At 32.0% G+C, this 13531-nt stretch overlaps 2 protein-coding genes across 2 annotated transcripts; both read right to left on the bottom strand.

Annotated features, from left to right (window-relative positions):
* Positions 1-2590: 2590 nt before the first annotated feature.
* LOC140827977 (uncharacterized) lies at positions 2591-4488 on the bottom strand. The gene is made up of 4 exons (XM_073190943.1): positions 3679-4488; positions 3404-3586; positions 3176-3304; positions 2591-2942 (listed from the first exon to the last, which is right to left on the bottom strand). Exons 1-4 carry the CDS (start codon positions 4228-4230, stop codon positions 2781-2783), a joined length of 1026 nt encoding a protein of 341 aa, XP_073047044.1. The 5' UTR covers positions 4231-4488; the 3' UTR covers positions 2591-2780.
* A 2916-nt stretch (positions 4489-7404) lies between these two features.
* Positions 7405-8147, bottom strand: LOC140827976 (brassinosteroid-responsive RING protein 1-like). The gene has a single exon (XM_073190942.1). It carries the CDS (start codon positions 8070-8072, stop codon positions 7575-7577), a length of 498 nt encoding a protein of 165 aa, XP_073047043.1. The 5' UTR covers positions 8073-8147; the 3' UTR covers positions 7405-7574.
* Between the last annotated feature and the right edge of the window lie 5384 nt (positions 8148-13531).

The raw sequence follows: 13531 nt of genomic DNA, 5'->3' as shown, positions 1-13531 counted from the left end.
TATTTATATTATAACACACACACACACACACATAAATAATAATAAAATTATAAATTTTTTAACACTTAGTATATATGAAATCTAAATAAGAATTGTTGTGCAAAGTACTTCGGTTTCAACAATTCTCATTGAATTTTATTCCGAAATCGGTTCATACCTAAATATATACTAATTAACCACAAATTAAGAAGTTAATTTATATGTGTAAAAAACCAAAGAGAAAATGTGTAAAATTAGTGAAATTATTACGAGATTCTTAATTTCTCGCAATCATTTTTTCTCCACTCTCTGAGATTCTGTGGATTTAATAATACGTATACAAATTAAATTGAGTGCTCTTTGTCAATTAATGGAGCTAAAAAAATCTTGCCAGGGTGGACTCAAATATCAAAATAATCATACTTTTTAGAGAGGAAAAAAAAAAGAGTTTTGAAAGAATTTAGTCAATAAAAAAAAAAAAAAAAAAAAAACGAGTCATTTCATCCTCAATTGTCTAAACTAGCAATTCGAAGATGCTTTGAGTTTTCACATAGCTTTTCTAACAAGGATTAGCTTTAACTCATTAAGAATCGGAATTGATTAGTACAATAATGATATGCATATGCACGTAAAGCAGACAAATATACAATACAACGAATGAATCTTTTTAAGGTGTTATTATATTTTTAACCTTAATTATTGTTAATCATATATTACAGAATGAATGAAAATTGGGTTCAAATTTTTAGGACTAAAAAATGTTGCCGAGTAATTTTGTTGAAATATATATAGGGAGACAATGGAGAACTTTCTTGTTTTTTATTTGCAAGGATAGTGACCATGACTAAAAAGGGTTGAGAAATAGTCAAGTATATTTTAATTATTCCCTAGGGTTCTTAGCTAGCTAGGTCTTGAAAATTTTTGACTAACAAGAATTTATATATATATATATTGACTAACAAGAATTTATATATATATATATATATATATATATATATATATATATATATATATAAATTTAGCAGTGATTCTTGTGGATTTTTTTGGTAAATTTGGTTCGAAGATGTCCAATCAAGTGAAGAAACTTGGTTTTAATATATAATTGACTGAATCTCATGTGAGACCGTCTTATGAATCTTAATATATGAGACGAGTCAAAACTATCAATATTTACAATAAAAAGTAATATTTTTAGCATAAAAATTAATATTTTTTCATGGATAATCCAAATAAGAGATCTGTCTCATAAATACGATCCGTGAGACCGTCTCATACAAGTTTTTGCCTATATAATTTGACGAAAACATAATCATGATCTGAAGAAGTAAATCATGCTATTATTTAAGTGCAGCACTACGTACCCATTGGCAGTATTGGACTATTTGTAAATTCTAAAGTTAATAATGTGTGAGTATCACAATTGACCTTTGCATGTGTGTTTTTTTTTTTTTTTTGGTTTTGGTTGTTGATATATCTTTTCTTTTACCTTGACCTAATTCTATGAAAACTGAAAAATTAGAAAGAGGAGAGAAAATGATTAAGAAAGTAAGCAAGAAAAAAGGGAAAATAATAAGAGAGAGGAGATCATAGAATAATTTTTTATATAGCGACATTGATTGGGATCATTTTATTATTTTTAAATAAAATTCAAGTAATTTTAGAAAATTTGTTGGCGTGATTTTATTTTGAAGAAAAGTTATATGATTTTTTTATATTTGAGGATTTTTAAAACAAATATGAAGTATGAAATAGAAAACAAGAATAATTTTTTTTTACCTAAAACTTTATTATTTTTATGTTGTATCCCAAGATTTAGTAAGGTACGTAACAAATTTAAAACGTGATTAATTGTTTTAAAACAAACTTAAGTATAAAAAATTTTGTTAAAATTTGGGATAAATATGAAACACATATAAAAGTTGAGACTAAACGTAAGATTTTTACGTTATTTTATATCACTTACTCAAATATATATAATTAGTGATTAACTTTAGGCAAAAACCGATCTCACGAGTCATATTTTGTGATACGGATATTTTATTTGGGTTATCAATGAAAAAATATTACTTTTTATGCTAAGAATATTATTTTTTATTGTGAATCTCGGTAGGGTCGACACGTCTCACAGATAAAAATTCGGGAGACCGTCTCACAAGACACCTACTGTTAACTTTATAGTTTTTTTTTTTAACTCTATTCATTTTGTGTAGCTATAGACTATATATTTTGGCAAAAACTTGTGTGAGACGGTCTCACGAGTCGTATTTTGTGAGACATGTCTCTTATTTGGGTCATCTATGAAAAAATATTACTTTTTATATGGTTGACCCGTCTCACAGATAAAGATTCGTGAGACCGAGACCCAAGAGACTTACTCAAATATTTTTTTATGCCCAATAAACTTGATAGATAATATTTTATTTATAAGTAGCCATTTTTTTAGTAACTATATTTATTTCATATGGACATTATGATCGGATAAAAAAAACTTAGATTTTTTCAGCTACTTTTTTTAGATTAAATTTATAAAATTATGATATTCCAAAAGTCTCGTGCATTAATTTTCAATTCTGATATATATGACAGAATTCAAATTCTAATAAAATTTATCAATCAAACTTATTCCTCGAATACAAATCAATCTATGATCATGCAACCTAAGCCAACGAAACAAATGCAAAGACTCCCAATCTCATGGAAAGGATACCGATTCTTAACCTCAAGTTCCCATTAAAAGAGCTTATTAATATTAAAAATTATTCAAAAATATAAAAATCTGTCTTTAAACTTAATGTAATCCTTCATTTGAACTGAACTGATCTTGGAATCTGCTCTCTACAACTTGTAATCAATCTGTGATTATAGTTCTCATACTGTGTTTGCAACAGTATTGCATCCAAACCGTCGAAGGACGATCCTACTCGATCGATTCCTTCCTCGTCTTCTCGGTTAAATCCATCGTTCTGCAACCGCATTTCCGATCATATCATGATATATATTAGAAGATGATAAAAAAAAAAATCTACCGAAACATATTTTCATTAATTTTATTCATATATACAAAAGGAAAAATTACGAGCATAATAATAATTAATAATATAGTATAGTAATACTTAAAAGAGTTTGATAACAAAGACACCAGACCATTAAATAAATAATTGCAATAAAATATGGAGAAAAAAAGAGAGAATATTACCCAAAAATATTCTTCGTCTTCATATCTGTGAAACATTGATGCTTTAGGAATCTCACCACCTTCGTCGTTCCGAGCAAACCTACCTCGTATCCTTAGTCGATTGTCCGCTAATGTTTTCCGGCATGCATACTTTTATTTGTATATATATTCATGAGAAAAAAAAAACACATTTTAATATTATTAGCTATGAATCAAAAAATAATAATAATAATCGATTTTTTCCATTACCTTGATTGTTTTATTGAAATTTCTCTGAGTTCTTTTGGCTTTGTACCTATCAATTCTCTCCTTCCTTTCTTCTGCACTGTAGCGTCCTATTTTGAAACTTGCTTCCTCCATTAAAGACTTTTCTGCTGATAATGGACTTGAAATCAACACATTTGTTTTTGCCATGTGATTTGTTTTCACATTCTGTCAAAAAAATATTCGAAATTTAATCACATGAAAAACCATATAGAATTCGATATATATAAATATACATACAGAGCTTATATATATATAACCTGTAAATCTCCGGTGCTACAAACCCTTCTCATTTGACCGGAGGCGAAGATGCTGCTTTGATCAGGTGGACTCAACATTTGATTTTGTAAATTCTGAGTCTCCGAAACACTGTCCAATCGAGCTCGAAACGATGAATTCTGGCCGTTATTCACGAAAGAATTGCTGCTGTAACTCCTTTGCATGAACTTCACTGCAGATTCATCGATATTCTGTGGAAGAAAAGCATTTGCATCGAATCTTAGTCCACATTCCTCTGTTTTCACATCCAAAACAGAGTTCCGGCCCTCGTTCCTCAACTTGGTTAGAGATAAATTTTCGAGCTTGAAACTCGGTGGGGAAGATGAGAACAAAACAGAAGCGATTTCGTTCAAAAGATTTGTTTCATCAACTGGGTTTCTGCTATCGTTTTCTGGGATGGCTTGATATTCGTGAAGTTGTTGAAAAGCCTCTGAGGGGAGATGAAGGTGGGAATCAATGGCGGAGGAATCGGTGAATGGGAAGAATGGGTCGGTGAGAATAGAGTTCTCGTACACAAACATCTCAGAAGACATCGAAAATTGAGATTTTCAGCACCCAAAATTGAATCAAATTATCTGTTGTAGGATAAATAAAATTTGGAGATGACAGCTGAAATTGATGGTTTGTTCGATCAGATTTCTTGTCGATTTATGAGCAAGAAGACAAGAATCTCGTTTTGTATTATCTATTTTTTTTTCTTTATGAATCTTTTCCTCAAATAGAAAGAAAACACACGCAGTAAGTGTGCAAAAATGCTAAAGATAATTGCTCCGCTGGCGAGCTTCGAAAGCTCAAATTGCAGGGCAAATTGAACGGTGAGATCTTCTGGTATATAAAGACAACGGGAATTTCATTCTAGTCCCTGAAATATTAATTGATTTATTTACAGTCCATTAAATCGAAAGTTTATTGCGCTAATAATACCATTTATAAAACCAGCTCGTGTTGGAGCCTCACCTAAAGATTCATGAGTTTAGAAAACTTTGGGACCGAGTGATTTATTGTACTGCTGATGCGGATAGGTTTTGGACACAAAATATAACATCGTAATTTGCCTTTTTTTTATTATTTTAACATCATAGTCATGTCAAAATGTGGTAGGCCAAGCCTGTTCGAACAATAAAAACTATGCAAATCATATCTGGCCAATGGTCGTGGTCTCGTGGATCCAAATGTCATAATTTTGGCCCATTAAAATGTACATCAAAGTGGGACAAAATTTCTTTAAGGTCGGTGAAATCACAAATCCAATACTTAATATTTTATCTAACAAAACCTAATCTCGATTATCAACTGGATCAAAGTGGCTCAGTTTGATTTATTGTCCATATAGATTAATTATGTCTATATATATAGTCATGTGTGCTACTAGCAAAAAAGGCCGTCGCTAGGAAATATTGACAATACTTGAGAACTTTCTCGCTGGAATGCACGCGTATTTTTGTCCCTTATCGAAGCCAGAAAATTTAATCCATATCTAATGACAAACTCCGCTCGTGATTTTTCTATCTCCCGTTGAGTGTTTCTCCATCCATAATATAGTGAAATTTTAGCTAGCTTTTGGAGTTGAGTTAAGTCCAAGTTCTAATCTTTAACAATAATATTGTGAAATTTTAGCTTTTGAATCTTCGATACATGTTTTTTGTTTTACATTTTGAATTGAAACATATAACAAAATTTAAGACACATTTTCCCGTAAATCGATCTTGAATGAGAAGACAAAAACATAGTTTCACAGATAAACTTTTGTGTGTATGAAAAGTTCAAATTATAAAAAGAGTATGTGTATACTTAAAGCTAGCTAGCCAAAAAACAATGGCTTTAATTTGCTTGGATATCGGCGCATTCTCCATTATTAAGTTTTGTGCGCTCAGTGCCTTGGTTGGTGACGATAATTACAGTTGCCATTTTATATCTATTTTTGTTCCACCTTTTAAAAAATCCTCTACTTCCACCGACTAATTCACTAGATTGATTTTTACCCAACTTCTTTCATGAATTGTTCATTATATTTTGAACTTGAATAGAGCGTATGACACACGCAATTTTGAGTTTAAGACACAAGACTTGTTGGCTCTCTTGAAATCAGGATCCTCAACTTAGAACAAAATTGTCTTATGTATGTTGAATTAAGTTTTTGAGAGTTGTATACATGAATTTTAACAATTCTTCATGAGAAACTAGCTTTTGAGGTTGAGATAAGTCTCGATTTTAACATGATATCATAACTCAATCGTTCATTTTTATATGTGAATTAACTACTTGGAAGTTGTATTTGTCGGAAAATTCGAACCAAGTTTATAGTTTGAATAAAAATTATGTCTCATGAACTTGAGAGTGTCTTTTGACTCTCCACATTATTAAGTTAGTTATGTCTCATTATTGTGAAAGTGTTTTGACTTTCCACATTCTTGAGTTAATTGAAGATTTTTGGTTCTTCATATTCTTGCATGACTCTTGGTGTGTATTTTATGACTTATAAATAGTGTGTTCATTTCCTCATTTCAAATATATATATATAAATGATTTTACAAACACTCGAGGTCTCGTTCAAATTCTCTTACATTTCATATTGTTAGCTTTTCATTTGGCCTTCGTTAAATTTTGACGATAACGTGAAGATACATTTTCAGTTCGCCATATTAGTGACTCGTGCTAAGTCAATGCTGGTTGTTCAGTTGTATCCTGAGAAACGGACGTCCAAGACTATCCTCGAAACACATACAGGAAAAAACAAATCTATTTTAAGGACATTGTACTTCTTACGGGCCTCTGTTAGGTTTACTTTAAGCTTTGTTGTACTGTTTTTTTTTCACCATTTAGTTCATTGACTTATACGGAATTTTACTACTTTATCGTTCGATATATTATACAATAGTTTGATAATCTTTTTTTTTTAAAGCTAATTTTTCAAGATGAGTAATGTCGAAGCTTTAATGCAATCTGACATTTTCATATCTAATGATAACATACTTTTCTTCCCATGCTTAAGAGAAAAAAAGAAAATGCAGCAGTATCATCCATGACCTCCCTCGACACCTTTTGCTGCTAAAGACAACTGAATAAACAGTATTCTTCGTACAAGAACTATTTCGAAGTAAAAAGGAACAGAAGACGCACGACAAAGGAATCCGTAGTTACATTAATGCGTACGGAAGAACCAAAGTAATGCCTTGCTTCGACAGATAGAGATTAAAAATAATAATTACTGAAATAAATCCGATTTAGAAATAAGGAATATGGAAGAGCTAGCAAACATTAACATACATGATCCACCAGCAAAGCCTCGTTTATTGGGGAACTGGTAACCAACAAAAAAAAAAACGAAAAGGAAAAGTGAGATTCACCTTCATGGCCGCTGCCAAAACCTTCACGATATTTTGTTTTTATCTCCTTCCTTTTTCTTCGGGATGATTTATGGTTTTAAAATAGAAGGACGAGAGGGGGGATGCAGAAGAAGAAAGTTTTTCAATGGAAACATGGAGGACGGGAGGGGGAAGTTACTTTTCGGGAAAAAAAAAAAAAAAAGATTGTTAGATGACCATAAACCCATCCGATATCAAACATGATAATGTGTAAAATAGGAAATAAAATTTGGTGTGCTCTCTTGCGATGTCAAATCATTTAATCTAACTTGCTACTTAAAGATATATAAATGGAAAAAAGACCAAAGGTCGTTCTATATTTAGAAATTATACGAAAATGAATTAAGTTCATCCAACTCAATTAATTTCCTTTAATAAAATCAATCCCAGAATCTGGAAAAAAAATTCCAAAAATCCTCGGTTTGGTTTGTAATATTTACATTTACATACCAATCTTCCTGCACATTGCACATACGAGGAAATACATATATGTAAAAAGAAATCGAAAAAATTTAAGCAATGTGCGAATTGTCGCAGTAGAAATCAGAAATGCCAGAAGCCAACCACAGCCTCTCGTTGAAAGCCTCCTGCATATCCTCCGGGATAAACTGCGTGCGGCACAGGGGGCACGTCTTCTGGTCGTGGTCCATCCAACGGTCCACGCAGCTCCGGTGGAATACGTGCCTGCAATTCGTCAGCCGTCGGATCTCATCTTCCCAGCTGAATTCGTACAGGCACACCGCGCAGTTCTCCGGCGGGTCCATCTCCGCCAAATCGGAGAACAACACCACCGGTAGAAGCTCCCGGATCAGCGCCGCCGACACTGATATGGGCTCCGACCCGGATTCCTCCCGGGCTGGAACCAACACCAATTCGGGCTCCAGGAAATCCCCGAGCCCAAAGAAAGTGAAAGAAGCGTACAAAGATTTCCGAATGAATCCCAGAAGCGTCAGTACGCAGACCAGTAACTTGGGGAAAAAAAAGTCAGTATACCCCATCGGAAACCCCATTTCTCCGCCGCCCAAAATCTCACTCGAACTCTGTCCAATTGAAGTGTAGGCTTTGAGGAGAAAAGTTGAAGATGAGGGGGTGGGTTATATAGAGGGAGGTGGGCGTGTGAAATGACGAAAATGGGTCTGGTTAAAATAATAAATGACAATCAAGGGACATGAGAGTGCGGGCGGGGGTGTATCTCCTGTCCCCCCCCCTTCGTAGGGGTGCCATTTGTTTGAACTTGTCCTACGATTAAATGCATACGTGTGGTTGATTCGCACGTGTGGGATTATTGCAAGTTAATTTATTTCTCTATAATAATTGTTTAATCAAATATTATTATCTTTACTTAGTCAACTCAAATTCACAGCATTTTGGTTTTAAAGTAAATAAATTGTTATATTTAAAAAAAGAAATAAATTGTTATAGTAATGGAGAAAGGGGCGAGGAGAAAAGGAACAAGGATATCTATAATATTTTTATATTTTTAAATAAAATAGCATTATAATACCAGTTTCGAATTACAAAATTTCCTGTATTATTTTAAATTAATAATATCCATTTTCCCATATCATTCTTGTTTTTTGGCATAAAAGCAATGATAGAAAAAAGGACTCCAACTTAAAACTTAGAAAGGAAAAATTATTCCAACACAATTGTATTTTGTATAATAAAAATTATATAACATGTATTAATATATACATCGTATGGACAAATGACTAGCATGCAATTGGATTTTGTGACTCCCTAGGATAATACATATATGTAAATTGATGATATGATACAATGAATAATATCATAAATTTTAATGTGAATTTGATAAAGAAACTATCACTCCTTATATTGGGAAATGAATGAGTGTGCGCGCGTATTGGGACCGATGGAGAAAAGTCTTTCAGGTAAGGTAAATGTCACGAGGCATCAAATTAAGGTGGGTCTCGTTGTTCCCACTCATCAATCCCTTTTGAAAGCCACTACACTATACCTAATTTGATGTACTAACACACAACAACATATGTATTTTTTTTTTATTTCAGAATATAATCCTCTAATTTAGCTTTTTCTGGTCTGATTTGTCAAAGTTTTGTTTTGATCATGTAAAATTTATACTGACACAGCATTGAAAAATGCTGACGTAACATACAAAATTGATAATGTGTTCAGCACTTCGGTAAAACTAGTTTAAGACTAACAAAAACAGAAAATACAGAACTAAAACTTTGACAAGTTACTGACTTTCAATGTACATATGCCGCGTGAGTGTATATTTATATATAAATATTTATTTTATTATACTTTTTAATATTATATAATTAATTTAATTTGAATGAGAGAAAAAAAAAATGTAAATATTGAAATATTTACATGTATGTTAAGTATTAAATATTTTGTACTACTATTGTGTATCTATTAAGAAACTCATGAATATTTAGCCAAAAACAAAAAAAAAAAATAAATGCAATTATATAATGACATAAGGTGTTTTTACAATTTTTTTCTCCAAAACATTGAATTTCAATATTCTTTTCATCTTATATTATACATACTTTTGACGTTTGAAAAAATATTAAATTTCTCCAAAATCAAAATTATAATTCATAAATACATTATTATCGAAATTTATCATGATTCGACGAATATACCAATTTCATGAATGTATTCTATCAAAAATAGTTTCCAAATCTTTTTATAAAAATGAATACTCACAGTCGTCTTGTCATTATGAAATTAAGTAGCTCGAGTTTCATTTTCTAATGAAAGGTGACATACCACTAACGATAATTTCATGAATAGTTTAGCGTTGAATCGAAGCTGGATACAACTATTAAATTCTGCGATTTCTGTTTTCTTTTATTTATTGAATCAATACATGCACGAACATTTAATTGCAATCATTAATCCACTTATATTTTGATTACACCTACGTGATACATTAAGATGAAATTGCATTTTTTTTGTGAAAAAGCATATTAATTACTTCATAATTAATTATGTAAGGACCGTGTATCGTATTATCGTAAATCCTGTGTGATTATCGATAATTAATGAAATTGTCATGTGATTATGTAATCGATGTATATCGTGACAATGAATTAAGAAATGAATAATGTATACGAATTGCCGTTGTAAGATCTTGATTGGATAAGTCGGACGTCAATATAGTACAAAAACTAATAAGTTGTACAGAACATGTGGCGCCCGGGCGGTAGAAAATTACCGCCCGAGCGCCAGGGTATATGAAGGTATGCTTCTCGGACAGAACATGCCGCGCCCGAGTGGTAATTTGCGACCGCTCGAGCGCGGTGCATATTTGACTCGGGGACAGAACCTCTCGCGCTCGGGCGCGAGAATTCTACAGCCCGAGCGCGGTAGCGGTGGAATGATAAGAACGAGGTTCTTCTTCCTTTTCTTTATTTCTTCCACGGCAACTTCGAGAGACACGAGAGAAATCAAGTTTCTTTCTTACAAATCGACTTTGAAACGCTGTCTAAACGCGAAACAAATTATATATTTGTGAACGTCGCGTCGAAGGCTTCTGACTGATGTAATTTTCTTCTGGTTCCAGCAGCTCTAAATATCAAAGTACTGGAATAGCATGTATTTGAAGTTGAATTTCTGATATGTAGTAGAATAACCGACAAGAAACTCATATTCGAAGTCGGAATTGAATTATTATATGATTTTGATTTGATATGAATTTTTGAAGTTTCAAATGATATTTGAAACTCATATTAATGATTTTAGAGTATGTTATTGATTGGAATGAGTATGTTATTGAGGTAGATAAAGTATTATACCGATATCTTCAGGCTACATCAACTGGAAACGAAGAATTGAGGTATGTTGCGACCGGGTAACATACGACAGGTATCTGTATTATATGATATATGTTGGATTGATTTGATTGATTTGATTGAGAATATGTGTCTATATGCCTATTTGTTGATTTATATGACATACATGACATTGAGATTTGAATATCGATGTATGAAATGAACGTTTTGTTAACACACATCATTTTATGCATACATCGATACATGACATGCACGTTGAGCTATGATCCTTGGATACCTTGATATGATTGGATTGGATTCCGAGGTTTGTGAACACAATCGCTATGCCGGTATTATATGACCCATAAAGCATAGGCCCCATATGATTGGATTTGAGATGTGGGATTTGATGGCGCTTTGCCGACGCTATCATACGTGTATCCCATATTGGCTGGTGTGCCAGCTCAAGCATTGATTTGATAGTGATTCGATTGATTCTGACATGTGCTCAGTGGATGGGCATTTGACCCGATACCTCCACGACATACATGCATTGCATACCATATATCATTGTTTAGATATCAGTGGTATATATGATTGGTTGTTCCATACGGAGCTTTGCTCACCCCCAAGGGGGGCTGTTGTTGTCTTTGTGTGTGGACAATGGCAGATACTTCAGGATATCAGGAGACCGGAGATGGTACTTCTGGAGGGAGCCACAGCTTGGGCTGAGGTTTTATGTTTATGTCTCGTTCCCAGTATATATGTATATGTATCTATATACCGGAGCATGTCCCGAGGATATGAGTTGTTTGTATGTGATTGGTTTTGATTACGTGTGGGCGTGTTTATGACGTGAGATTAAATACTATTTTTAGTAATCAAATGAAATGATTCGGGCTCACTGTAAAGAAATTTTAAACTCGTTTTCCGCTGTGATTAATTAACCTTAATAAGATTGTATTGTAATAACCGGTTAGGAGCTAAGGGCCCCACAAATTATCTTATGAGTTTATATTATATACAATCAAATTTTTTGACACATTTAGATTCATATGGGCAACTGATTCGGAATCAATAATATATGTCGTGTAAGATCGAGTATTTATTGTTCCGGTTGTTGCATGATTTAAATATTAGATTTGAGTTTTTATCATCAGCTATAACTCAAATGTCAAGCGTTCGATCTTACGTGACTTGTACAAATTTATTATGCCTCTTGATTTATGTAATAATTGCCTCTCCAAAAGAGTTTATTTATGATCAGGCACTTACATATAATTTACTAAAAAATTGTAGTCAGTTGTACTTTGTCACTCAAATATTTTAAATCATTTAATAAGACAAATAACATGTATCGATCACACTTTTAAGAGAGACAATAGACATTATAAATTTGTATAATAATGAACTAGTCATTATATATTTTTGCATATGCGTGTGTATATATATTTGAAAGTAAATAAAATTAATGATTATATGTGATCAATCGGGGACCACTACCCCTACATTCACGCTAATCTTAATTCTGTCTTGATAGGCCAAAGGCACCATGTCCCACGAATATTATTTAAAGTAGATCAAGCATTATATAAATATTTTAATAATGATTTCTCAGTGGGGTTTAGTTTTTTAGCATGAAAACGTACAATATTATACTAGTGGGATTTGATCCGAATGGATGCTATCTTTAAATTCATGAATTTTTGAAAGGCCTATATTAATAAATTTATTTTTTAAAACCGATTTTTATTTTCAAATTACTAATAATATCAAATAATTAAAATGAATTTAAACATTTTTATATTAGCTCAGGAGTCACTTACCAAAAGCTTGAGCCAAAGGAAGACAACCTAGCAGCAATTTGATAGCTATTTGGTGTGCTACATAGATAAATCCGATATCGTATAAATAAGGAGCAAACCTAAAATTAAATAATATCCAAATATATACAATTTCGATGTTGATGTATTGGTCGAAACGTAAAAAAAATAAAATAAAAAAAAAATGAGTCCCCAATATCGATCTAAATAGGCTTACATACTCGATACTTTGAAGTTATAAGTATTGTTGGATAAATTTTATTTATACGTGAATAATTATGTGTTATGGATTGTCTATTAAGTTAAACTCAAAATTAAAGTGATCGATTACCGTTTTTGCTATTGAACTTTCACATATCTAATAGATTATGGACTTTTAATATTATGACTTTATATACGCTTCCATTTAAGTTTTCAGTCAAATTCTTAATGATTTAGTATAATAGATTATATGGTTATATAGATTTTTCCCTACAAGTATATCATTCTTTTCATAATTTACATCATTAGATCACATAATTTTTTCACATTTTAATAGAAATTGACATAAACTATTGACAATCTAAGAGCCAAAATTTCTGCACATCATTAAAAAGTACCTCTCAAGTAGTAACATAGATAAATCCGATATCGTATATTAAATCCTAAAATAACTAAATTTGGTAGCGAGGGATTTCGTCCTGCCCCGGATTCATAAACTGTGCTCAAGCCTAAAATATTCCAGTTATGCAAAAAATTTCTGACGCGAAAAGATTCATGATGAGGGGGACCAAATAAAATAGGAAAATAATTAATTTCAAGAGAAGCCATTATTTTTTTTTAAAAAAAAATATGTCGATCAATCAATACACGCATTAATTAACACACGAGCATGCATTC

This window comes from Primulina eburnea, chromosome 3, assembly GCF_022965805.1.
Source record: "Primulina eburnea isolate SZY01 chromosome 3, ASM2296580v1, whole genome shotgun sequence".
NCBI lineage: Eukaryota > Viridiplantae > Streptophyta > Magnoliopsida > Lamiales > Gesneriaceae > Primulina > Primulina eburnea.
This window is presented reverse-complemented; position numbering and strand designations above follow the sequence as displayed.

Bases quoted from the DNA above. Each gene is read 5' to 3' on its own strand.
- LOC140827977 (XM_073190943.1), bottom strand. From the start codon at position 4,230: ATGTCTTCTGAGATGTTTGTGTACGAGAACTCTATTCTCACCGACCCA. The intron at 3,305-3,403 runs GTAATGGAAAAA...TACAAATAAAAG, and splicing joins ATTTCAATAAAACAATCAAG to TATGCATGCCGGAAAACATT. The intron at 2,943-3,175 runs GTAATATTCTCT...ATGCGGTTGCAG, and splicing joins AAGACGAAGAATATTTTTGG to AACGATGGATTTAACCGAGA.
- LOC140827976 (XM_073190942.1), bottom strand. From the start codon at position 8,072: ATGGGGTTTCCGATGGGGTATACTGACTTTTTTTTCCCCAAGTTACTG.